This window comes from Octopus bimaculoides, chromosome 20 (genome assembly GCF_046866305.1).
Source record: "Octopus bimaculoides isolate indiv1 chromosome 20, ASM4686630v1, whole genome shotgun sequence".
In the NCBI taxonomy this organism is placed as follows: Eukaryota; Metazoa; Mollusca; class Cephalopoda; order Octopoda; family Octopodidae; genus Octopus; species Octopus bimaculoides.
The window spans coordinates 44,800,336-44,827,835 of NC_142947.1; the positions used below are offsets into that span (position 1 = coordinate 44,800,336).

The following is a 27,500-nucleotide window of genomic DNA, read 5'->3' on the forward strand; positions in this document are numbered from 1 at the left end:
GATAAGTAGACAGATATATAGTGAGAGGGAAGAGAAAGAAAGGTGTGAGTTGAGAAAATAAAGTTATTGACTTTTACTTACCGTCTGAAGTGCTGCTAGGTGACATCATTATTGTCACTATCATTATCATCATCATTATCAACAGTCTGATAGAAAGACGAGAAGTAATAAAAGCAGGGGACATCATATTTGATCCAGATAAAATATATGAGGCGAGGAAATCAGCGATAGTTTTTCGTTTCGAATTATATCATTCGTGATATAATGAAGTTAGTTGATTAACGGACTTGTACAAGACCCAACCCGACAGACAGGTTATAAATACACCTGAATGTAATTGGTGCAGTTGTCCTATATGCATCAACTACAGCAAAACTCTCGTGGTTTATAGAATAATCCCGCGAGAGTTGGTCTGATTCATCAATGTGTTTATGAGGCATTTCATTTCAAAATCATTTACGCCTCTCCTATATAATTCCATATTTAAACGCCTTTGTGTTGTATTCCGTTGTATAGGGACGTATTGTATGTGTGTGTGTGTGTGTAAAATATATATAAGGATATGTTTACAATCATATCAAGTGGCATAGAATACGTAAAAAAATTACCATAAGGTAAAAAAAAATTCATTAATTAATAACTAAGGGGTCTATTTCTAGCACCCTTAGTTATTATATATATATATATACATACATACATACATATATATATATATACATATATATATATATATATATATATATATATATATATATATATATATATATATATATATATATATATATATATATATGTATGTATGTATGTATATGTGTGTATGCATACAGAGGTCTGCAATAGTAGGTATACAGTTATAAAAAAAAGAAAACACATGCAGTACTCATTTATCAAAAAGATTAGAAGTTGACCTCATTTTTTATACTGTCAGCGTCATTAACCATATTACGTTTATCATAACTTTGATAATACTTTAGTCGTAATTTTTTTATTTTCTTGTTAAAAATAAAAGAGTATTGTACGTGTTTCCTTTTTTCTTTTTTCTTTTCATAACTGTATACCTATTTTTGCACGTTCCGTATGTATATGTACATATATATATATATATATATATATAATTATTGCGGCTTTTTCCAACAAATTTTATTCAACAAAAACAATAATAATATTTAACAAAAACATCTTTAAATGATGGTCTAACCGTCTGCCAAGCAAATGGGAAGCAGTAATTGAAGTAGATGGTGAATATTCTCCGGAATAATCATTTAAAGATGTTTTTGTTAAATGTTGTTATTGTTCTTGTTGAATAAAATTTGTTGAAAAAAGCCGCAATAATTATGCACCAACCCAATATATATATATCATAAGGTTTTTAAACTTTTAAATTTTCATATTCAAAAGAGACAGAGACTTCAAATTCGATATATCGATTTATTCACCACTCTATGTTAACATTTCTGTGCCAAACTTATCCCGTGACTGGGCCATTGGATTTAGACATTTGGCACTTCTTCAGGAGTGGTTACCTTTCGAACAAAGCACGAAAAAACACATACATAACTATTAGTAGGTCTTTAGGATCACGTTAGCTTTCGTCTTTGTTATTATAGGGGAGATAACTCCTTAATTTTCTATTTTTATTGCTCTCCTGTGGATTTCCACTAGATTAATTAATTATTTTGTTTATTTCTCTTTACTATACTATATTACCCGTATACATATGCATACATACACTTTACCCGTATATAGATATATATATATATATATATGTATGTGTATGTGTGTGTGTACGTATATGTGTATACATATGTATATGTGTGTGTGTATGTATATATGGATAGGTATACGGGTAAAGTGTATGTATGCATATGTATACGGGTAATATAGTATAGTAAAGAGAAATAAACAAAATAATTAATTAATCTAGTGGAAATCCACAGGAGAGCAATAAAAATAGAAAATTAAGGAGTTATCTCCCCTATAATAACAAAGACGAAAGCTAACGAGATCCTAAAGACCTAATAATAGCTATGTATGTGTTTTTTCGTGTTTTGTTCGAAAGGTAACCACTCCTGAAGAAGTGCCAAATATCTAAATCCAATGGACCAGTCACTGGATAAGTTTGGCACAGAAATGTTAACATAGAGTGGTGAATAAATCGATATATCGAATTTGAAGTCTCTGTCTCTTTTGAATATGAAAATTTAAAAGTTTAAAAACCTTATGATATAAATATAAACTGTGAGAACGACCCTTAAGGAATCTAATTAATGATCTCCTAAGGTAAGTTCTTATGCTATATTGGTAACGGTTGCTACATCCTCTGGGAAAATTATTATATATATATATATATATATATATATATATATATATATATATATATATATATATATATATATATATATATATATATCCATAATTATAACAAGGGATTGGCTATAAGCCTCTCCAAGCGCTAGAAAAATATTTTTCCAGGCGTGGAGAGGCTTACAGCTAATCACTTATTATAATTATGTATACAATTATTAAAATATTTGTAAAATTAAGCTATAAGGTTGTTTTTTTTTAATTTCCAGGCTGACCCCCTCGTAAAATCATTATAATTAATATATATATATATATATATATATATATATATATATATATATATATATATATATATATATATATAAATATATATATATATATATATATATATATATATATATAGGCGTGGGAGTGGCTGTGTGGTAAGTAGCTTGTTTACCAACCACATGGTCCCTGGTTCATTGCCACTGCGTGGCATGTTGGGCAAGTGTCTTCTACTATAGCCTCGGGCCAACCAAAGCCTTGTGAGTGGATTTGGTAGACGGAAACTGAAAGAAGCCCGTCGTATATATGTATATATATATATGTGTGTGTGTGTGTGTGTGTGTGTGTGTGTGTGCATATATGTATATATATGGAGAGCGAATGGGAGAGAGAAAGGGGTGCTGAGACGGCTGAAAAGGAAAACATGCAGAAAGCAACATAAAAATGAAACAGGTCTTTCTTGTTTTTTTTATTACCAACTGGCTGACCTCTTATAATCAATCTCATCGGACAATGATCGAGGCTTAAGAAAAGAAATATATTACGTGGACGTGACACAGAGGAAGGCGTGGCGAGAAGTGTATATAATGAGTTCAGTGACACAGGAAAAAATTTAGTAGTTCTGTTCAAATGTGTTTGTGTGTATGAGAGAGAGAGAAAGAGAGAGGGACAGACAGACAGACAGACAGACAGAGAAATCATTCCTAGGTCTACTCTGACCTGAAGTTGTAACATCTGAGTGCAGGGACACAGAAATACCCTTGGTTGGTGTCAAGCCGTGCAGTAAAACCCGTGGCAGTGAGGGATCCCTAGCTGTTGACACAGCGTCCTTCTAGGAGAGGGACTCTCTGATATAAAACCTGTGGCTTCACGTGATTACTGATCATTTCACTTCGGTCTGTCACCAGCTACTAATCACGGAGACTCAGAGAGTGGTATTCGTATTATCCAAGTGTTTATCATTATAATCCAACGACGCACAGACTTCTCGTTATGGTGACCTTAGTTGTCATTCCATTTGCTGAAAGTCCTAGGGCGATGGAAAAGTGACAACGTATGCAGACCTAATCACTTGGGAACGCAGAGTAAGTTACAACTTTCGCCTGTCACCTATGCTTCACACGATGCAGATCTGCAACGGGACGGCATAATCATCAGAAAGGCCATAGATTGGAAAGTTAGAAGAAGAAGTGCAGGAGACAGCGAACTTCTGTGAAGATGGAGCAATCACCAGGGATATATATATGTGGCTATACATATAAAAATAGGCATACGCACACACACACACACACACACACACACACACATATATATATATATATATATATATATATATATATATATATATATATATGTATGTATGTATATATATGTATATGTATATATGTATATATATGTAGATATTTTAGATGTGCTGGCTTCCTGATAATTAATCGATATTAATTAATATATGACTAATTACCAGATCTTATAATAATATTTTACCCATTACCCATGTTCTCATACTGAATATATACGACGCAGTAAATATTTTCTGCGGATATATTCCTGGAATTAGCGCGCCAAAACGAAGACTTTTGAATTTTACCATTAAGCTGTAATTAGCAGAACCATATGCACGCGCACCCATGGCGGTGGACAACTCTGTATACGATTCTGATGATTACGGTTACATTACAAATCAGGCTGACGAGGAATAGACAAATGGTAAGAATTTGTTAAATCCGAAACCGGTTGGCGCTTGTCATCGAGAAACTGGTCGGCACGGAGCAGACGTGCGCCGTCCGGGCCGGAGCATCCATGACAACCTCCATCTGATGCGCTACATCATAGAGAGGGTAGTTAAGGAACCTGGCATGGGTGGGGCCCTGATCAATTTGGATCAATCCAAAGCTTTCGATAGGGTAGACCATCGATACTTGGAGGCCGTCCTCGAAGCGGCCGGCTTCGGTCCCGTTTTCCGCGGCTTGATGGCTGCCTTGTACACAGGCATCCGTTCAGTTGTTCGCGTCAATGGACGTCTATCGGGACCCTTCGAGATTGCACGTTCGGTTCGTCAGGGATGCCCCCTGTCGCCGCTCCTGTACGTATTAACTCTCGAGCCACTACTGCGGAAGCTGGCGACGCTGAGGGGCATCCCGCGAGAACTGGGGTGCGGGACGAGCGTGTCGGCATACGCGGACGACGTCACCGTCATAGCGTCTAGCCACGAGCACATCCTCAGATATTTCTTGGTTTATTTACAGATTCCTGTTTACGTTGACCGACTCCCGTTTCGAATGGCGTATTAAGTGATGCTGACAACATCCAAGGACCATTTCCCGTTCCAGATTATACAAGATCTATAATAATTTTTACTACTTATCTTAATTGTAATAATTATAAGTCACCAATTGTAGAAATACTAACGGTAGTAAAATAAAGAACTGATAATATTAACAATCCGTAATATAGGCGCAGGAGTAGCTGTGTGGTAAGTAGCTTGCTTACCAACCACATGGTTCCGGGTTCAGTCCCACTGCGTGGCATCTTGGGCAAGTGTCTTCTACTATGCTTCGGGCCGACCAAAGCCTTGTGAGTGGATTTGGTAGACGGAAACTGAAAGAATCCCGTCGTATATATGTATATATATATATATATATATATATATATATATATATATATATATATATATATATATATATATATATATATATATATATATATGTATGTATGTGCGTGAGTCTATGTTTGTCCTCCGACATCGCTTGACAACTAATGATGGTGTGTTTACGTCCCCGTCACCTAGCGGTTCGGTAAAAAGTGATCGATAGAATAAGTAGTAGGCTTTCAAAGAATAAGTCCTGGGGTCGATTTCTTCGACTAAAGGTGGCACTCCAGCATGGCCGCAGTCAAATGACTGAAACAAGTAAAAGAGTAAAACATATATATATATATATATATATATATATATATATATATATATATATATATATATATATATATTATGTATGTATGGACACGTGTATATGTATACATGTGTGATGTGTTTATGTATGTATGTCAATATGCAAGTATTTGAACACGTGTATACTGATAGATAGATAGAGAGAGAGACAGAGAGAGAGAGACAGAGAGAGAGAGAGAGAGAGAGAGAGTATAAAATATCTTCATGCATGTATTTAAGTCTATTTTTTTTCATTGTTAGAATTATATTTAAATTATTAAATCCAGATGTAGATTAGCCATTATATTACCTCCCTTATATCTTTAAACACTGACACACCATTAGCATTATCTCCCTTGCATCTACCGATTTCTTGAACACTTAACAATCCCGCTCAATTATTTATCGTCACAAGAAACTATGTAATGTTTAAGTAGGACTATATCTGCGTGTATTAAAATGGTCTTTAGTGCTTGTTTAAAACAGATATTAAAAGACACACACACACACACACACACACACACACACACACACACACACACACACACACACACTCACACACACACACACACACACCGATGCGTCATTTATACATTTATATATAAATACATAGCTACAGCAATGCACGCGCACTCGCCCATATACGCATACATATATAGATAGGTATACATTCGCACGTAGATCAATAAGTCACAGCCTTATACACAAAGATATAGTCATTGTAACACACACGCATACATATACTTACACACAAATACATACATACATACACACATACATACATACATACATACATACATACATACATACAGACAGACAGACATCTATATAATGCATGTATATACATTTCTTTTATTAGCCACACAGGGCTCAACGAAGATGGGACAAATACAATGTAGAGCTTTTCTTTTTGGGAGGGGGAAGGAAGGAGAAAAAAAAAAAAAAAAAAAAAAAAAAAAAATTGGTGGTGTCGATCAAAAGGGATCGTAGGAAGGGAAAAAGGGGCAGTTCGATCAAAAGGGATCGAAAAAAAAAGAAAAGGAAAGGCCGATCAATAGGGATCGTGTATCACACAGTAATGTTCTCGTGTAAAAAGAGGGGAGGACAGTTTAGGTTTAGCCGTGGAAGGAAAAGCCCACGGAAAAGACCACGGTAACCTTGGTCAATATTCTCATTGAAGAAACTATAACAGTAAGTGACTCTCTTTTGCCTTTTTGTTTTTTTTTTTTTTTTCTTGTTCATAGGGTTATGCTCAAGATGGCTCCGTCGTTCACACGTGCCATCCTTGCTACATTCACCCATCTTTTTTTGAAGCATTCACTAGACAAGACTTCCCTTTCTACTCTCAACTTCCTCTTCAGGTGATACTTGAAGAAGTTGATGAGAGATTGCCCAGAGAGGAAAGTCTTTGTCTCTAGACCTTTCAGACGCGTCCACCATACACATTCTTTCGCCATAGCCACAAGTACGATGAAAATAGCTCTTCCTTCCCGTTTAAAGGAAGGAGGCGCGACAATATTCACGATAGACTCGGCTGATAGACCGACTCGTCCCACACGCGATAGCAGTTGTTCGACGTAAGCCCACAGCTCGGAAATGGTGGGACACTGTACGAGTGCGTGCAGAACGGTTTCGTCGCTCTGCCGGCATCTCGGACAGGTCGGCCCCGTGTTTCTCGAGCCATGCCTGTAGAGCTTATCCCGAACGGGTAGTGCTTCTCGATAGCACTGCCAGGCCAGGGATCTCTGGAAGTTGTCCATAGGTCCCGGCCCGAAGGTCGTCTTAAACAGGCGGGTCAGGTATTCCTCGTCGACGCCCATATAATATATATGCATATATAAAATAAATCGAGTCCCAGGACTTATTCTTTGAAAGCTTAGTACTTATTCTATCGGTCGCTTTTGCCGAACCGCTATATAACCCTCACGCAAACACACCAACATCGGTTGTCAAGCGATGGTGGTGGTGGTGGGGAAACACAGACACAAATGTACAACCGTCCAGATCTCTGAGTACGTTATTTTTTCTAATATATATATATATATATATATATATATATATATATATATATATATATATATATATATATATATATAATTTTAAAATCTGGTAATTAGTCATATATTAATTAATATCGATTAATTATCAGGAGGCCAGCACATCTAAAGAATCAAAGAGATTCAGAAATATTATCTGCAATCTCAGGGGATTAAGGTACATTTTAAAAAATAACATCGACCACTAACGTGGACAATTAATGCGCTAGAAATAGATCACATCTTGTGTCTATTAAGACCTAGATTGTTCACAACATGAAATATAGCAGCATACCAAAAACGTGAGCGGGCAAGACATTTAAAATCACCTAAAAAAGCATTCTTAAACAGGAACCGGTTTCGGATTTAACAAATTCTTACCATTTGTCTATTCCTCATCAGCCTGATTTGTAATGTAACCGCAATCATCAGAATCGTATACAGAGTTGCCCACCGCCATGGGTGCGCGTGCATATGGTTCTGCTAATTACAGCTTAATGGTAAAATTCAAAAGTCTTCGTTTTGGCGCGCTAATTCCAGGAATATATCCGAAGAAAATATTTACTGCGTCGTATATATTCAGTATGAGAACATGGGTAATGGGTAAAATATTATTATAAGATCTGGTAATTAGTCATATATTAATTAATATCGATTAATTATCAGGAAGCCAGCACATCTAAAATATCTACATATATATACATATATACATATACATATATATACATACATACATATATATATATATATATATATATATATATATATATATATATATGTGTGTGTGTGTGTGTGTGTGTGTGTGTGTGTGTGTGTGTGTGTGTGTATGCCTATTTTTATATGTATAGCCACATATATATATCCCTGGTGATTGCTCCATCTTCACAGAAGTTCGCTGTCTCCTGCACTTCTTCTTCTAACTTTCCAATCTATGGCCTTTCTAATGATTATGCCGTCCCGTTGCAGATCTGCATCGTGTGAAGCATAGGTGACAGGCGAAAGTTGTAACTTACTCTGCGTTCCCAAGTGATTAGGTCTGCATACGTTGTCACTTTTCCATCGCCCTAGGACTTTCAGCAAATGGAATGACAACTAAGGTCACCATAACGAGAAGTCTGTGCGTCGTTGGATTATAATGATAAACACTTGGATAATACGAATACCACTCTCTGAGTCTCCGTGATTAGTAGCTGGTGACAGACCGAAGTGAAATGATCAGTAATCACGTGAAGCCACAGGTTTTATATCAGAGAGTCCCTCTCCTAGAAGGACGCTGTGTCAACAGCTAGGGATCCCTCACTGCTACGGGTTTTACTGCACGGCTTGACACCAACCAAGGGTATTTCTGTGTCCCTGCACTCAGATGTTACAACTTCAGGTCAGAGTAGACCTAGGAATGATTTCTCTGTCTTTCTCTGTCTGTCTGTCTGTCTGTCTGTCCCTCTCTCTTTCTCTCTCTCTCATACACACAAACACATTTGAACAGAACTACTAAATTTTTTCCTGTGTCACTGAACTCATTATATACACTTCTCGCCACGCCTTCCTCTGTGTCACGTCCACGTAATATATTTCTTTTCTTAAGCCTCGATCATTGTCCGATGAGATTGATTATAAGAGGTCAGCCAGTTGGCAATAAAAAAAAAAGAAAGACCTGTTTCATTTTTATGTTGCTTTCTGCATGTTTTCCTTTTCAGCCGTCTCAGCACCCCTTTCTCTCTCCCATTCGCTCTCCATATATATACATATATGCACACACACACACACACACACACACACACACACATATATATATATACATATATACGACGGGCTTCTTTCAGTTTCCGTCTACCAAATCCACTCACAAGGCTTTGGTTGGCCCGAGGCTATAGTAGAAGACACTTGCCCAACATGCCACGCAGTGGCACTGAACCAGGGACCATGTGGTTGGTAAACAAGCTACTTACCACACAGCCACTCCCACGCCTATATATATATATATATATATATATATATATATATATATATATATATATATATATATATATATATATATATATATATATATATATATATATATATATATATATATATATATATATATATATATATATATATATATATATATATATATATATATATATATATATATATATATATATATATATATATATATATATATATATATATATATATATATATATATATATATATATATATATATATATATATATATATATATTAATTATAATGATTTTACGAGGGGGTCAGCCTGGAAATAAAAAAAAACCAACCTTATAGCTTAATTTTACAAATATTTTAATAATTGTATACATAATTATAATAAGTGATTAGCTGTAAGCCTCTCCACGCCTGGAAAAATATTTTTCTAGCGCTTGGAGAGGCTTATAGCCAATCCCTTGTTATAATTATGGATATATATATATATATATATATATATATATATATATATATATATATATATATATATATATATATATATATAATAATTTTCCCAGAGGATGTAGCAACCGTTACCAATATAGCATAAGAACTTACCTTAGGAGATCATTAATTAGATTCCTTAAGGGTCGTTCTCACAGTTTATATTTATATCATAAGGTTTTTAAACTTTTAAATTTTCATATTCAAAAGAGACAGAGACTTCAAATTCGATATATCGATTTATTCACCACTCTATGTTAACATTTCTGTGCCAAACTTATCCAGTGACTGGTCCATTGGATTTAGATATTTGGCACTTCTTCAGGAGTGGTTACCTTTCGAACAAAACACGAGAAAACATATACATAACTATTATTAGGTCTTTAGGATCTCGTTAGCTTTCGTCTTTGTTATTATAGGGGAGATAACTCCTTAATTTTCTATTTTTATTGCTCTCCTGTGGATTTCCACTAGATTAATTAATTATTTTGTTTATTTCTCTTTACTATACTATATTACCCGTATACATATGCATACATACACTTTACCCGTATACCTATCCATATATACATACACACACACATATACATATGTATACACATATACGTACACACACACATACACATACATATATATATATATATCTCTATATACGGGTAAAGTGTATGTATGCATATGTATACGGGTAATATAGTATAGTAAAGAGAAATAAACAAAATAATTAATTAATCTAGTGGAAATCCACAGGAGAGCAATAAAAATAGAAAATTAAGGAGTTATCTCCCCTATAATAACAAAGACGAAAGCTAACGAGATCCTAAAGACCTAATAATAGTTATGTATGTGTTTTTTCGTGTTTTGTTCGAAAGGTAACCACTCCTGAAGAAGTGCCAAATGTCTAAATCCAATGGCCCAGTCACGGGATAAGTTTGGCACAGAAATGTTAACATAGAGTGGTGAATAAATCGATATATCGAATTTGAAGTCTCTGTCTCTTTTGAATATGAAAATTTAAAAGTTTAAAAACCTTATGATATATATATATTGGGTTGGTGCATAATTATTGCGGCTTTTTTCAACAAATTTTATTCAACAAGAACAATAACAACATTTAACAAAAACATCTTTAAATGATTATTCCGGAGAATATTCACCATCTACTTCAATTACTGCTTCCCATTTGCTTGGCAGACGGTTAGACCATCATTTAAAGATGTTTTTGTTAAATATTATTATTGTTTTTGTTGAATAAAATTTGTTGAAAAAAGCCGCAATAATTATATATATATATATATATATATATATATATATATATATATATATATATATATATATATATATATATATATATATATGTACATATACATACAGAACGTGCAAAAATAGGTATACAGTTATGAAAAGAAAAAAGAAAAAAGGAAACACGTACAATACTCTTTTATTTTTAACAAGAAAATAAAAAAATTACGACTAAAGTATTATCAAAGTTATGATAAACGTAATATGGTTAATGACGCTGACAGTATCAAAAATGAGGTCAACTTCTAATCTTTTTGATAAATGAGTACTGCATGTGTTTTCTTTTTTTTATAACTGTATACCTACTATTGCAGACCTCTGTATGCATACACACATATACATACATACATACATATATATATATATATATATATATATATATATATATATATATATATATACATATATATATATATATATATATATATATATATATATATATATATATATATATATATATATATATATGTATATATATATATATGTATGTATGTATGTATATATATATATATAATAACTAAGGGTGCTAGAAATAGACCCCTTAGTTATTAATTAATGAATTTTTTTTTACCTTATGGTAATTTTTTTACGTATTCTATGCCACTTGATATGATTGTAAACATATCCTTATATATATTTTACACACACACACACACATACAATACGTCCCTATACAACGGAATACAACACAAAGGCGTTTAAATATGGAATTATATAGGAGAGGCGTAAATGATTTTGAAATGAAATGCCTCATAAACACATTGATGAATCAGACCAACTCTCGCGGGATTATTCTATAAACCACGAGAGTTTTGCTGTAGTTGATGCATATAGGACAACTGCACCAATTACATTCAGGTGTATTTATAACCTGTCTGTCGGGTTGGGTCTTGTACAAGTCCGTTAATCAACTAACTTCATTATATCACGAATGATATAATTCGAAACGAAAAACTATCGCTGATTTCCTCGCCTCATATATTTTATCTGGATCAAATATGATGTCCCCTGCTTTTATTACTTCTCGTCTTTCTATCAGACTGTTGATAATGATGATGATAATGATAGTGACAATAATGATGTCACCTAGCAGCACTTCAGACGGTAAGTAAAAGTCAATAACTTTATTTTCTCAACTCACACCTTTCTTTCTCTTCCCTCTCACTATATATCTGTCTACTTATCTGTCAGTTAGTTTGACTCTCCCCCTCTCTTTCTCTCTTATTTTCCTTCTCTCTTATTTTCCTTATCTCTCTCTCTCTCTCTCTCTCTCATACGGACGCCGTCGTGAAAATCAGTCGCGTGTCTTTGGGACTTAAATTGTTTGTGGAGTCGATTCCTTCTTCAGATGTGTCTCGGCTGATTTTTTTTTCCAGAAAGAAAGAAAGAAGAAATGGATGAATCCCGTGCGTGGGTCGTATATTATTTATTTGTCCCGTAAGACAAAATTGATCTGAACAGGACCCGAGCAAACCGGACTACAAACATCGCATCAAACCTCTCAACTAGACAACATTACATTATGTTGTTGTTTTTGTTGTTGTTTGTTCCTTCTCGAGCCATGCCTGGCTAATAAGGGCGTTTCCCAGTTTCATTGGTATATAGGTTCCCCCACCTGGACAGGACGCTGGTCCATCGCAGGTGAGCTGCTAGATACAGGAGGAAAGAGCGAGAGAAAGTTGTGGCGAAAGAGTCAGCAGAAGTTCGCCATTACTTTCTGCCGGAGCCGCGTGCAGCTTTAGGAGTTTCGTTCATAAACACGCGCATCGCCCGGTCTGAGATTCGAACCCGCGATCCCTCGACTGCGAGTCCGCTGCTCTAACCATTAGGCAATGTGCGTCCACCATTACATTATACTATGTGACTATTTGACCTGCTAAATGTAGAATTCATTTCCATCTCAAATCACACCCCGCCGTCTTAGAAGAAACTGATACTTTGTATGATGTAATCTAGATTAAACTGTATTTAAAAAGACTGGATATTTAGGTATAAATACGAGTGTGGAACTTGTCATGGTAGTTTTGAGACCCAAACAAACCTGAAACTTATCTCATCAAGTCCTACACAGCAAAAGACAGAAATTTAAGACAACAACAATACATCATACCACTCCACCACGACCATCACCACGACCATACAATCACAGCATTATCCTATCATATAACAGTATATCACAACAATATCTTATCACCAAACACGTTAAATATTAGGTTATTTCACGTGAAATGTCACATTTTTAACTACTTGTTATTTCAGTCATTTAAAAATTCAATTATGTATACCTTGCATTTAATCTTGACTCTTTTACTTTCCCAACAATATTGGTTTACAAAATTCGTACCCACAGACCTTATGAAAATGATAACAACCAAACTATGTTGAGTGATTTTCTCGTATGAGTACAAACTGGGTCACTTTGCCGCAGAAGCTCTACGGAATATCAAGCGGGCCTTTGGTTATGGTTTTGTTGACCGAAGTACTTTACTCCTTACTTGTATAGAATGTAAAGAAAAGAGGAGGAGCCGCGAGGGTGGGTCTCCATATATTTTGTAGTTATGCATTGAAATGCATTTGCAGCTTCAACAGATGGCATCTAAATACGACACCGCTCTTCGAACAGCGTGTTTAATCTGACAAGAATGAACTTTAAATTCAAGGTCCTTGCCCAAAGCCCCGGTACGTGATCTTTAATATGCAAACGACTGTGCCCTACTAAGTCACGGTGAGCAAGGTTACAGGACCCCGCTGCGCCTCCGCCACCCGGGCCTCTCGTGCGGCTCCAACACCTTCATTCCTCAGAGCACGCATCCTTGCCCTGACAGCACACCCTTCGTGTTTAGCATTGAAGTGTTGGTCGAGGGCCAACCTCGCCGCTAAAACGTCGGATGCGATGCCACTTCGCAATGCCTCTTCTAACTTTATCACTAGCTCCCCCTCTACTCTGTTCCTCTCTACAGCTAGTGCCCTGCTATACCTTATTGCTTCCGCCCTTACTGCTCTCTTGAGGGCAAACCACCATTTGTTGTTGACGATGGCTCCCGTCAAAGCCCTCTTTAATAACGTGCTAATCCGGTCTCTGAAAACCTGTCTCGACGGGAAAGACGCGTTTAGTTTCCAGTAACCGGGACCCTGCCTATGTGCCTTATCTAAGTCTAGCGTACACGTCACAAGTTTGTGATCCGTGTAGCTGACTATGTGGAACTGTGGACATCCTAAACTATCTCTATCTCTTGTCCTACACACTATCCTATCTAGATACGATCTCGACGACCCAATGCGGTTGCTCCAAGTCTGCTGCTGCTGCTGCTGCGGCGGCTCCTCCTCCTCCTCCTCCTCCTCCTCCCCCTCCTCCTCCCCCTCCTCCTCCTCCTCCTCCTCCTCCTCCTCCTCCTCCTCGTCTTCCTTCTTTAAGATGCTTTTTATTCAATGTACACTTGATTAATGTTTACCTTCTCATTCTTCGCGTATAGCTATTGAACTGACAGAATTGTCACCTGCTGACGGTCTCACTTTTGAAAAAGATGAAGAGATAAGGATTACATGTGATTATGATTTGGGATATAGAGATCCGATTACCCTCAAACAAAATGGCATTGATGTTGTGACGATGACGTACTCCCGTTCGTCCTATAAGTTTCTCCAGAAGAGCAGCATAAAAGGTTTCACATGTCAAGCTCCTTTGCACACGTCTGAGATTTGGTGCACTAAAAAGAACACCACTTGCAGTGATGCAACATCATATAGCTGTTCTTTACTAGGCATAGCTGTTTCCGGTCAAAAGATTCTAACAGGTCAGTTCACCATCTTCGTTACTATTTCCGCTCTTCACCATTATTACTTTTACAACGTAAACTCTCATAATATTTATAGGCGCTGGGCCTAAATTAGAAGAAATCACTATTATTATTATTATTATTATTATTATTATTATTATTATTATTATTATTATCATCATTATTATTATTATTATTATTATTATTTTACTGCCTTTGCACAGCTTCTAACGCTGGAGATGTACTACGGTGTCAGCTGTTCACTCCCAGTGAACTAAGGTAACACCTCTTATTTTTCGAGCACCTTCCGGAGATTTCGAGCGGTTCCAAGCAGTGCTGTTTTCTGCAAGTGCTCCACCCTTATTGCAGCCCCTATTTGTTCCACGTACTTCTCGAGATTTTTACTCGCTGTTCCCAGGGCTCCGACAATTATTGGTATCACTACAGCCTTTTTCATCGACCACAACTGCTTTACTTCCCAAGCTAACCTGTTGTATCTGTCGACTTTTCTTTCTTCCTTATCGCATACATTGTTGTCAGATGGACATGCTATATCTATGATCCAGCATAGATTGGTTTCTTTCTCAATTGAGACTATGTCTGGCTTCCTATTTTCTATCTCATGGTCGCACTGAATCATGAAATCCCACAGGATCTTTGCATTATCATTTTCGATGATGTCTTCGGGTTTGTGGTCGTACCAATTTTTGGCTCTGTCAAGTCCATACTTGTTGCAAAGCATCCAATGGACAAGCCTGGCTGTATTGTCGTGGCGTCTCATATATTCCTTCTAGGCTAGTGGCGTACATTGGCTGGTAATACGCCATACGGCGTACACCGTTTTGTCCACAGATTCTGCACTTGTCACTTTCTGATGTGTTGTCTATTCTTTTTTTCCATCTTTTTTTCTGTCTGTCTTATCTTCAACATCCCTATGAAATTGTCCATGCATTCTTTTCTTTACCCACCTATTTTCAGTTTCCAAATGCTTGTACAGTGCTTTGTCTTTGCAATCTTTCATCCTACACAACCCTGACCTTCTTACTTCTAATAATAGCGGTTCTGTGGCATTTTTTACGAACCATGCTATGTTGTTTTCTTCTGCTCTAATGCTGTATTCGCATCCAATAAGTCCTCTTCTCTCTCTCTTTCTTGGTACATAGTCTGTCTGTGTCACCTTTTGGGTGGAGTGACCCATATCGAGTTAGTAACTTCCTTGTCTTTCTGTCTAAGCTGTTCAGTTCGTCTACTGTCCATGCGATTACCGCTGCTACATATGTAAGGAGTGAAACCGCCCGTGTGTTGATAGCTTCAATCTTGTTTCGTCCGTTTAATTTCGACTTAAAGATCAGTCTCAGTTTGCGTAAGTACTCCACCTTAATTTTTTCTGTCATTTCTTTCTCCATCAATTTATCCATATAGCCCGTCTTTATCTGCTTCATAACCTCCCCCGATGGTATCGTTAGTCCGTCCATCCATTGATTTTGCCTCTCTTCAATACTTACACACCACACTTTCTCAGTCCGAACTCCATTCTGATATCAGCACTGTAGGTATACACCGTATCAACGAGGGAACTCACTTGGGCTTCATCTTTACGATAAAGTTTGAGATCATCCATGAATAACAAATGGTTGACATTTTGTTGATGGCTTTTGAATACATACCGAGCTTTTGCTTTCCTCAGAATCAGTGTTAGTGGTATCAAGCACAGTCCAAAGATCAGTAGGGACAGGCAGTCCCCTTCGAAGATGCCCCTCCTGATTTCTACTGTCCCTAAACGCCTTCTGTATGCTGTCAACTCTGTCTTCCAATTCGCCATATTTTTTCCAATCAATCGCTCAACATTCGATGCAATACCAAATAGGTTCTAACATTCCATAATAAGAATGTGGGATCATATCATACGCCTTACGAAAGTCGATCCATATCATGGATAAGTTAGTTTTCCTCCTCTTACAGTCTCTAAGTACAGTTTTAACTATCAGGAGTTGATCCTTGGTACCTCTGCACTTACGCTTGCAACCCTTCTGCTCATGTGCCAGGACTGCATTTTTTCCAGATGTTCGTACATTGACTCTGCGAGTATTCCAGTCAATAATTTCCACATAAATGGCAGATAAGATATCGGCCTGTAATTGTCTACCGTATTGCCTTTTTCGATGTTTTTTCAAGCACAGCACTGTCCTACCCATTGTCAACCACTCTGGTATTACTTTCTCGGCATTTAACAATCTGTTGAGTTGCGTTGCTATTCGCGTATGACATTCACTAAATCTTTTGATCAAGTAGCCTTGAACTCCATCTGGTGCCGGGGCCTTACTGTTACTCATTTTTCTTTTTTGCTGATTTCTTTCACTTCCCAAACTGAAATGACTTGTTCTGCCTGTTTTGGACAGACTACTGTTTGTTTCAGTTCTTCGAACCATTCAGCATCTTGTTTGTGCTCCTTGTCTTTTCTCCAGATGTCACTCCCAAACCTTTGGCTTTCATTGTTATCTGGTATCAACTTTTCATCTGTACACTCTCCATTTATTTCTTTATAGAATCTCTTCTGATCTACTCTGAATAGCCGATTCTGGTGGTAACCCTTCATTCTTTGGTCGTATCTCGCCATCTTTGCTTTCTTTGCAACGAGGCGCTGCTTTCTCGTTTTCAGTGACCTTTTCTGGCGTGTGCTTATACCATCTTTTTCCTGTTGTTATTCCATAGTGTTGGCATAGCTTCCAGTGTATGTAGGTCCCAGCTCTGTCGTGTCTGTGAATATATTCCTTCTTAGCCAGGACTGGGCAGCCAGAGATAATATGATTTATTGTTTCTTTATATAAAATTAAGTGTTATATAAAGGAGTATTCATAACAATTTTAGTTTTTAAATTTCAAATTCAGCCATAATATCTTAAGTATTTTTTCTTGTCTTCTACTTTTCTGAGCTTTTCTTGTTCTATACTTTACCTGAGTCTTTTCAATGAGCGCATTCTTTTAAACAATTAATCTATACTTTTCTTTTAAAACAACTGTGATTCAAAGTCCAATTTTTCGCCTTACTCTCCCATTTTTGACCTCACATATTCTGACGTAACTTTGTTTTTATTGACTCAAGTTTCAGTTATCTGATCTTAAGGCTTAGCGGAATGGTGGATCAGGTGGTGCCTTCTCTATTTTCATATCGTAAATTACCCTTTCTACAATATTACTGTAGAAATTGAATGGAAACCCACCCTGTTGGATACTCTCGAATCGAATTGAGTCTCTCTGTCTGTCTATCTATCTATCTATCTATCTATCTATCTATCTATCTATCTATCTATCTATCTAACTATCTATCTATCTATCTATCTATCTATCTAACTATCTATCTATCTATCTCTCTATCTATCTATCTATCTATCTATCTATCTATCTATCTATCTATCTAACTATCTATCTTTCCATCGAGCTTGTCGGCGAGACACTGAGAGACTACGAAGCGGTAACGGGAGCGAAAATCAACCGGGATAAGTCAGTGGGCTTGCGGCTCGGCACCTGGAGAAGCAACCCCATGCCGTCAAGTAGCGCCTCCGTCGTGGGACGTTGGACTGACGGTCCGGTTGAGATGCTCGGGGTCTGGTTTGGTCCAGACCTCCAAACGGAGAAGAACTGGGACGAGATAACGAGAAGGGTGGCCACTCTATCCCGGCAATGGGCCGAGAGGAAGCTTTCCCTGAAAGGTCGGGCGGAGGTGGCGAACACGTACATCGCATCCGTCATCTACTACCGCCTGACCGTCGTTCCTTGTCCCGACCATACCATCACCAAACTGGAGCGCATCCTCTTCCGCTTCTTGTGGAAAGGAAGCGTTCCGATGGTTAGGCGATCCGTTTGCTGCCAACACCCGTTAAAAGGAGGACTGGGCATGCCGTGGTTGATGATGCGCAGACACGCGCTGAGACTGCGACATCTCCGGCTCTACGTAGACAGCGGTGAACAGGTGTGGTCACCGTTTGTGCGGCGCGCTTTCCCGCAGCTCGTCTCCATGACCGAACTGCAGTCATGGATCAAGAAGAGGCCGAGGAAGGGCGAATGGCACCGCGAGTGTCGCGCTGCTCTTCGGCAACTCCAACAACCCGGGTCAACCTTGAGCGACTGCATCACAACTAACGCATTCTATAGTGGATTAGTGGAGGGAAGGTACGACGACGATCTCGGGGCGAACCTGGGCGTCGACGAGGAATACCTGACCCGCCTGTTTAAGACGACCTTCGGGCCGGGACCTATGGACAACTTCCAGAGATCCCTGGCCTGGCAGTGCTATCGAGAAGCACTACCCGTTCGGGATAAGCTCTACAGGCATGGCTCGAGAAACACGGGGCCGACCTGTCCGAGATGCCGGCAGAGCGACGAAACCGTTCTGCACGCACTCGTACAGTGTCCCACCATTTCCGAGCTGTGGGCTTACGTCGAACAACTGCTATCGCGTGTGGGACGAGTCGGTCTATCAGCCGAGTCTATCGTGAATATTGTCGCGCCTCCTTCCTTTAAACGGGAAGGAAGAGCTATTTTCATCGTACTTGTGGCTATGGCGAAAGAATGTGTATGGTGGACGCGTCTGAAAGGTCTAGAGACAAAGACTTTCCTCTCTGGGCAATCTCTCATCAACTTCTTCAAGTATCACCTGAAGAGGAAGTTGAGAGTAGAAAGGGAAGTCTTGTCTAGTGAATGCTTCAAAAAAAGATGGGTGAATGTAGCAAGGATGGTACGTGTGAACGACGGAGCCATCTTGAGCATAACCCTATGAACAAGAAAAAAAAATAAAACAAAAAGGCAAAAGAGAGTCACTTACTGTTATAGTTTCTTCAATGAGAATATTGACCAAGGTTACCGTGGTCTTTTCCGTGGGCTTTTCCTTCCACGGCTAAACCTAAACTGTCCTCCCCTCTTTTTACACGAGAACATTACTGTGTGATACACGATCCCTATTGATCGGCCTTTCCTTTTCTTTTTTTTTCGATCCCTTTTGATCGAACTCCCCCTTTTTCCCTTCCTTACGATCCCTTTTGATCGACACCACCAATTTTTTTTTTTTTTTTTTTTTTCCTTCCTTCCCCCTCCCAAAAAGAAAAGCTCTACATTGTATTTGTCCCATCTTCGTTGAGCCCTGTGTGGCTAATAAAAGAAATGTATCTTTCTATCTATCTATCTATCTATCTATCTATATAATCATAAATATATAGGGATTGACAGTAACCTGCTTCTCCAACATACTGAGAATTCAGAAATAGCAGTCAAAGAACTACTGATTTCAAAACTACAAATTATTACTCCAGATTGATAGCGATATTTCTGATACACACAGAACAAAAAACTGTTTTTTGTTCTGTGTGTATCAGAAATATCGCTATCAATCTGGAGTAATAATTTGTAGTTTTGAAATCAGTAGTTCTTTGACTGCTATTTCTGAATTCTCAGTATGTTGGAGAAGCAGGTTACTGTCAATCCCTATATATTTATGATTATAAATGTTTTTTACCGAAAAGGTTTTTTCATACTGAGCTACCCGGCAAAATTGTTAATTATTAATTTTATTACTAATTGACGATTCCCTGCCCTGCATATCTCTCTCTCTCTCTCTCTCTCTCTCTCTATATATATATATATATATATATATATATATATATATATATATATATATATATATATATATATATATATATATATATATATATATATATATCTGCCTCTCACTCTCTTTCTCTACTCTATCTTGGTGAATCCCTCGTACACAAATTCACGCACACACACATACACACACACACATTCTCGAACTCAGTCACTCTCTTTCTTTCTCTCGCTCTCTCTCTCTTTCTCTCTCTCTCCCTCTCTCTCTCTCTCTCTCTCTCTCTCTCCCTCTCCTCTATCTGCATGAGCCCTTCATGCATATGTATATGTTTTTACGTCCTTATGCAGGCATTATCGGTTCTCCCATCTTTAGAACTACTTTATCTAAAAAACGAAAAAGGGTTGGACCTTTGGAAACGACATTCCTAAATGTTACAATAGCAGCTCAGCTTGAGAGATGTTCAAAATTTCAGTTTTGTATCATCAATATAGTTCGTATCAATTCAATATGTTATCGTGAAAATATCGTTCTAACGTTAATTTTGTTTTCAGTAAGGTCTGGTATAAAGGATGTGGACTATACTGAGGAGTCCCTTAATTTCAACCGTCACTCTGGATATTTATGTCGAGCAAATACTGGCTTAGTTCCTGGAAGTACAGTCACCTTTGAATGGAAAGTTGTAACAGTTGCTAAGTCATATGATGGAACTATAAAAAAAAAGCTGATACATACGAAAGAAGACGAAATAACTGTTCCTATTGCTGACAAATGTTATTCTGAGATATCTTCATTCTACTCGTGCATTCCTTTACGAGATGTCGAATTCTTTTCGTACATTGAATGTTCAGTATTTGGACAGACACAGGTCAAACCAAACGACAGGTGGTGGAAACGTAAGCTAATATATTTCGTTTTATTATTTACTGTATTTATTTATTCTTTTTCCATTTATGGAGATCATTTATACAAATGTAAATATAAGGAAGAAGGGGATGATGATGGTCTAGTTACAATAGTGACAGGGATGCTAGTTAAATGATCATCATTATAAATAATTAGGATCAATTTTTTTAATGCAAGCATATACACATGTTCAGGTTCTTAAAATGTTTTTAGAAACTAAATCTAATGAACAAATTGATTGCCAAATGTAGAAATGGTTCTAAGTTATTTTCTTAAAATAATCTTGTTATATAAAAGAGCATTTGTAACTATTTTAGTTTTTTTTAATTCTAACTTCAGCCACAATATCTTAAGTAATTTTCTTTGCCTCTACTTTTCCATGTTTAATTCCTCTTGTTCTGTACGAGATTAAACACTTAAGAATATTCTACGAGTCTGTGGCTGCTTTTTTCATTCTAGTCCACTTTTAATTTCCAGGCAACGTTTCTATTATAATTAATTATGTTTATATTTATAATTGAAAACGAATTGAGTCTATTTTAAATAATTTTTAAATACAGATTCATAAAGTTTGTTTGCACATGAAAATAACAAAGAATTAATAGCAGCACATCGGTTACAAATAAATATACTTCCAAACAATTTTTACTATAAAATAATGTTATAATCTAATTAAATAATTAATAATTAATGCTTATTGTAAATGCTATTTCTTTTATTTTAATATGTTTTGAATGTGTACATACTTTAATACATAGACAAAATAATAAGAATTATGCTGAAATTGCAAAACATCATAGCTATTTTTACGCTTAACCCTTTCAGCCCTTAACACCGGTTTACAGGTGGGGTGCATCTGGAAGCCATGTATAGGGTCAAATAAGGATTAGGAGGTCAGGGTTCAAAAAATTAGTCTATTTAAACGAGGTCTTCTCCAAAATATTTGCCTCGGTGAGCTCTTTCATTTGAGTTCAAACAATATCATTTTTCTCTTAAAAAGACGAAAATATTTTGATTTCTTAAAATTATTACCATTCTTTTAGTCACTTAATCCTACAGAACAGTTTTTGTAGCTAAAACGTTTTGAGTAGGCTTTTGCCAAAAGACATTTCTCATAGAGTTTTTTCAGCTGAACTAAATCTCGAACACAAAGTAGCTGTGAAAACAGCTCAGAAGATTGGCTCTATACCCCCCACTTTAGAAAACAGGAAAAAAATGGCTAACAAGCCGCGAGGGAATATCGAACCTGTGACTCACAAACTTTAGTGTAGCTCTCTGTACCATTAAGCCAAGCGACTTATGACATCAGATCTCTCCTTTCATATCTTAAAATGGCAAAACTATTTAAACTTGTAGGAATCATCGCACTTTTTGGCATTTAAATCTACACCGATATCAATTGAGATATGAAGATTCAAAGTCAATATTTGAGTTTCCTTACTATTTTTACCGCCAATCAAAGCCCCACGACTTTTTTCTTGCAAATACTCTTTATCGCGGTTTTCCCCAAAAGACTCTTTTCAATGAACGCACTTTTTAAAACTGTTAATCCATATTTTTCTCTTAACAAAACAGATATTTTGAGTCAAAGTCAACTTCTCGCCTGACTCTCGCAATTTTGACATCGCATATTTTGACATGACTTTGTTTATATTGAATCAAGTTTCAATTATCTGATCTTAAAGCTTAGTGCAGTAGTAATCCCTGATGGATTAGGTGCCTTCTCTATATTCGTATCCCAAATCACTATTTCTGCCATACTGCTGTCAACTTGAATGGAAGCCCAACCTGTTGGGTACTCTCGAATTGAGTACCTCTCTCACTTTCTTTACACAATCTTCATGAGTCCCTCGTACGTACACACACACACACATCCATGCACATATAGCATATAAGATGGTAAAAAATATATTAGTGCCAACAATAAATGTGAACTCACTTTCAATGTCAGCTTTTTACCCATTCATGCCGATCGTCCGTTTAAACTAACACTTAATTGATAAGGGTATAAAACAAATATTTGATACAAATTGTGATTTGTGTATGCAGTCTGTATCACAGAATGAAACATGTTCTTAACGCGTATGCAGTCTGTTTGAACAAACGCTCGATCCATTACTTGTAACAACCAGAGTTGTGCAATATGGTGACTACAAAGCTGAACGCACAATTTCATTCACTAGAAAAATTTCAGCATGAATGTGTTAATCTCCATTCTTTGAATGACCAAATACTTTCCTTGACACATCTCCGTTTTCCTTTACAGGTCGTTGCTTCTCTGGTTCTGGTGTAGCAAACTCTAAATGGGTTTTGGTAGTCAAGCTCATTCTTCTGCTTCTCGTTGTTGTAATTTCTCGCTAGCATCACCCCGTCTTACTTAAAAATCATAATGAACGTTTGTAAAGGTAAATAACTTTCTTTTCTTGGTGTTTCTCTTCATATCTTTCCAGTCCACCATTTTCTTTTTCTTTATATACATCCTGTCGTCTGCTAGAGGATGGCAGGGGTTCGCTCGCTCTGGTAGCAGGATACAGGATGCAGCGTTGCACCGATTACCAGCTGACGGAGGATATACATATCATAAAAACACAGAGTGTATGAGAGATGAATATATATATTCAACTACTTCATATCCGTAGGGTTACAGCCGTTTCGCAGCCTTCATGATATAATAATGGCTTAAGCGTACAATAAATTATTTTGTATGCCTGCACCAGCATGCATGCTATGAATTGCACAGTTTAATTGTACAATTACAAATCAGTGCAGATAAAGAAGGCTTTCTCTTCAGATCGCCAGAACATCGTGGTTACGCCAATGCTTCAACTCTACAGATACATACAAAAATCATCCTTTATATATACACAATGTATGGAAGACCAATAATTGATAAAATTAGATTGGTGTTGTGACTAAAGAGTAAATGTAAATTATAACTACATTTGTATGTTATCAGTGAAGGTGCTGGATCTAAGTTGAGTGACTTGACCGTCCTTAATATTAAGAGACAAGAAAGGGATACGAGAGGAAGTAACCATTAAATAGTACTCACACACACACACACAGTGGAGTAACATATTACGTAATATGAAGAAAAACAGATTATCTATATTTATGTATTTTGGTCGAATCTTTGCTAAAGTAGATCAGTACTGAGCATCAGTTAAGCTGAGCATTGATATTTAAAGATAACGAAACAAATATGAATTATAATATAATTTCCTTTAATCTGGAAAAATAAGTAAGAATTAACGGATATGTAATAATTGTATAGGTAAGGCAATGTTATTTAGACATACAGGGTGCGCTAGAAGTAACGCCTTTTTGTATTTGCGTTTTATATTTCCCAATTGAGTTTCTTTTTAATTTCCTAAAACTTCTGCAATTTTTTTTTTCATTAGTTTATTGTTCGTTTCTTTAAGTAATGCAATAAATCTGTGTTCAATAAAAAAAAATTACTGAATAAACATTTATATACTATAAAAATTATTAAATGCAAAAAGAGCGTTACTTCCGCCACATCCTGTATTATGAAAGAAATTAGATTGAAATTGAATTGAATGGTTCCTGGAATAAAACGATATATATATATAACTTATTATGGATATGTTAGAAATCAATGTTATAAGTAAGTATATTTATGTAAGCTATTATACAATTACATGATGTATGAAATATAGATATAAATTCCGGTTCTAATAGGGATCTACAGCAATCCCTCACCATATCGCAGTTCACCTATCGCGGCTCAACTATCACGGTTCACTTATCGCGGTTTATTATGTAAGCTTACGTAGATTCCTCCGTAGTGTTTTTTTTTTTTGCAGTTATAATAAAATAAATATACACAAATTATAAAAATAATTTTAAAAAATATACAGTACCGGATTGTTTGTACTTTGCGTATTTTCTCCTCGAGGTGTAATTAATCCGGTTTTAAATTTAGTAAAGTATTAATTGTTAATAAGGAACCTAACAATAAGTGATATTAAAAATTACAGAATGATTAATACTATTAATAAAACAGATATTTGCGAGTATGTAAGCATGGGGAGAATTTTTCAACTCGCTCGTTTAATAATAATTTATTATTAAAAAAAAGAATATTATAGCGTTCCGATGTGCAGAGTTGACAATTTTTATCTGGTGGATGGTAGGATTTTGCATAACATATAATCTTTCATTTAATTTTAAAACTGATATTACTGACTTTTAATTTCCAGAGGAATTTACTAAAACTAGTCGAAGAACTTTACTGGGGTTGCTAAAAGAATATTGGTGGTTAGCCATACGGATTTTCATAAAAAATACCGTCGAACAAATATAGGAAATGTGTTTGCTTTCAGCTTCAACTATAGCTTGATAAACTAAATTCTTCGGTTTGCAATAGTTATTAAACTTACATTGTTCTTTAACTCTACAATTGCAAAACTTAGATTATCATTAGAATTAGTAGGTGTGTTATGGGCAGTAATTTATCTTTGATTGCTTTTATTAAGATCTCGTGGATTATGTTTAAGTCGTACATATTTTTTGTTTATTATGGGGCAGAATAAGCTTACGTTTGGCTTTAGCGGAATTCATAGAAGATATATATGTAAACAAATTACACGAGACGAAATGACCATATCTAAAATGTTTACCCTGAAATATGTCACTATATTTGTGTTTATTACGAGAGAAGTGTCTATTAACATAGACACACCTGTCTATTATTGTATACATTAAATATGCAGATACATGTCTTTGCATATAGATAAAACGATATATACATACATACGTACATACATATTGGCATATACATAGGCATCAACATATGTGTATATATATATATATAGATATGGTAACACGACACTTATCTATATATGTACTTATATCAGCTTATACATATAAATGCTTCAAGGTAAACACTTCCCTTCCATTCAACCTGATAAATTTGTATTTTTGTAATCACGTGTATGCTGTAGTCTGCGATTTTTATCACAGGCAGGAAGATGGTGCAAATAGTCAAGGGAAACTTTGGCGATAAACTTGGGAGGTCTGCTACAGAGACTTTGAGCATACGTCGGTAAGCTTACTGTGAAGAGCCTAATGGGTCGTACGCAATGGGTTTCGAGTGGCACGGGCACACAACAGAGCCACAGCTCAATGAAGGGCATGCTCAGTCACGAGCAAGCTCATCGTTCTTTTCGACATCACTGCTTGAGAACTAAGGACGATATGGGTGAGAGCACATTCATGCCAAAACGCATGCTGGAGTTGCCATGGTTCGTCCCTTAATTCAGGGTTTGACAACTGTGATCAAAATGTCGATACAGACCATGGTATTGATTCTAGGGTCCTGGGTACGAAGTGAAAGGTATGATATTATTCTCGTTCCTTTCCATCCTAAGACCATCAGAGACAACTGGAATTTTGAGTGCATCTCTGTGAATATAACATTGGGGACTGAACATACGCATCTCACGTGCATCCAGTTCGGTTTATGGTTTTGTTGGAACTTGTTCTTACTGGAGAAGAACCAGAGAACGACTGGTTACCTATATTGCACCAGTTTACTCAACAAACTCTTCGATCAAGTCTCTCAGTTCACACAAACACACAAGAAGCCTATACACATCCTCAGCAACACAAAATACCCTCGTGGGCCTAGTTTTACATTGACACTAAACACATATCAATAGTCTCTGTATATTTATTTATTCTTTGGTGTTACTTCTCTCAAACCCGAGTCTCGTCCCATTCGAAAGGTTGGTTACTTCCCCTGTTGGTGTGTTCTTCAATGATGAGTTTTCTTTTATCCTTCTGTTCACCACAAGTCCGAGTGGCACCGACAAAAGTCTTCTAAACCTCATCTAATGAATTCCTCAGATATTTCTTGGTTTATTTACAGATTCCTGTTTACGTTGACCGACTCCCGTTTCGAATGGCGTATTAAGTGATGCTGACAACATCCAAGGACCATTT

At 36.5% G+C, this 27,500-nt stretch overlaps 2 protein-coding genes across 3 annotated transcripts in view; one reads left to right on the plus strand and one right to left on the minus strand.

The window, feature by feature from the left end:
- Positions 1–698, minus strand: part of LOC106882739 (uncharacterized) — a 20,349-nt gene extending 19,651 nt beyond the window's left edge. The window contains exon 1 of one of the 2 annotated variants that reach the window (XM_089338496.1): positions 82–359. In XM_089338496.1, the coding sequence (XP_089194622.1) occupies positions 82–187 (106 nt within the window). In that variant the 5' untranslated portion in view covers positions 188–359. Of the gene's footprint in view, positions 1–81 lie in introns of both variants that reach the window. The other variant, XM_089338497.1, reaches the window with a different exon arrangement.
- Positions 699–11,905: 11,207 nt separating this feature from the next.
- LOC106870302 (uncharacterized) overlaps positions 11,906–27,500 on the plus strand; it is a 15,825-nt gene continuing 230 nt past the window's right edge. The window contains exons 1-5 of the mRNA XM_014916331.3: positions 11,906–12,360; positions 14,730–15,050; positions 21,182–21,523; positions 23,800–23,938; positions 27,427–27,500. The exon at positions 27,427–27,500 is cut by the window's right edge and continues 230 nt beyond it. Coding sequence (XP_014771817.1) covers positions 12,255–12,360; positions 14,730–15,050; positions 21,182–21,523; positions 23,800–23,894 — 864 coding nt within the window. The 5' untranslated portion in view covers positions 11,906–12,254 and the 3' untranslated portion in view covers positions 23,895–23,938; positions 27,427–27,500. The remainder of the gene's footprint in view (positions 12,361–14,729; positions 15,051–21,181; positions 21,524–23,799; positions 23,939–27,426) is intronic.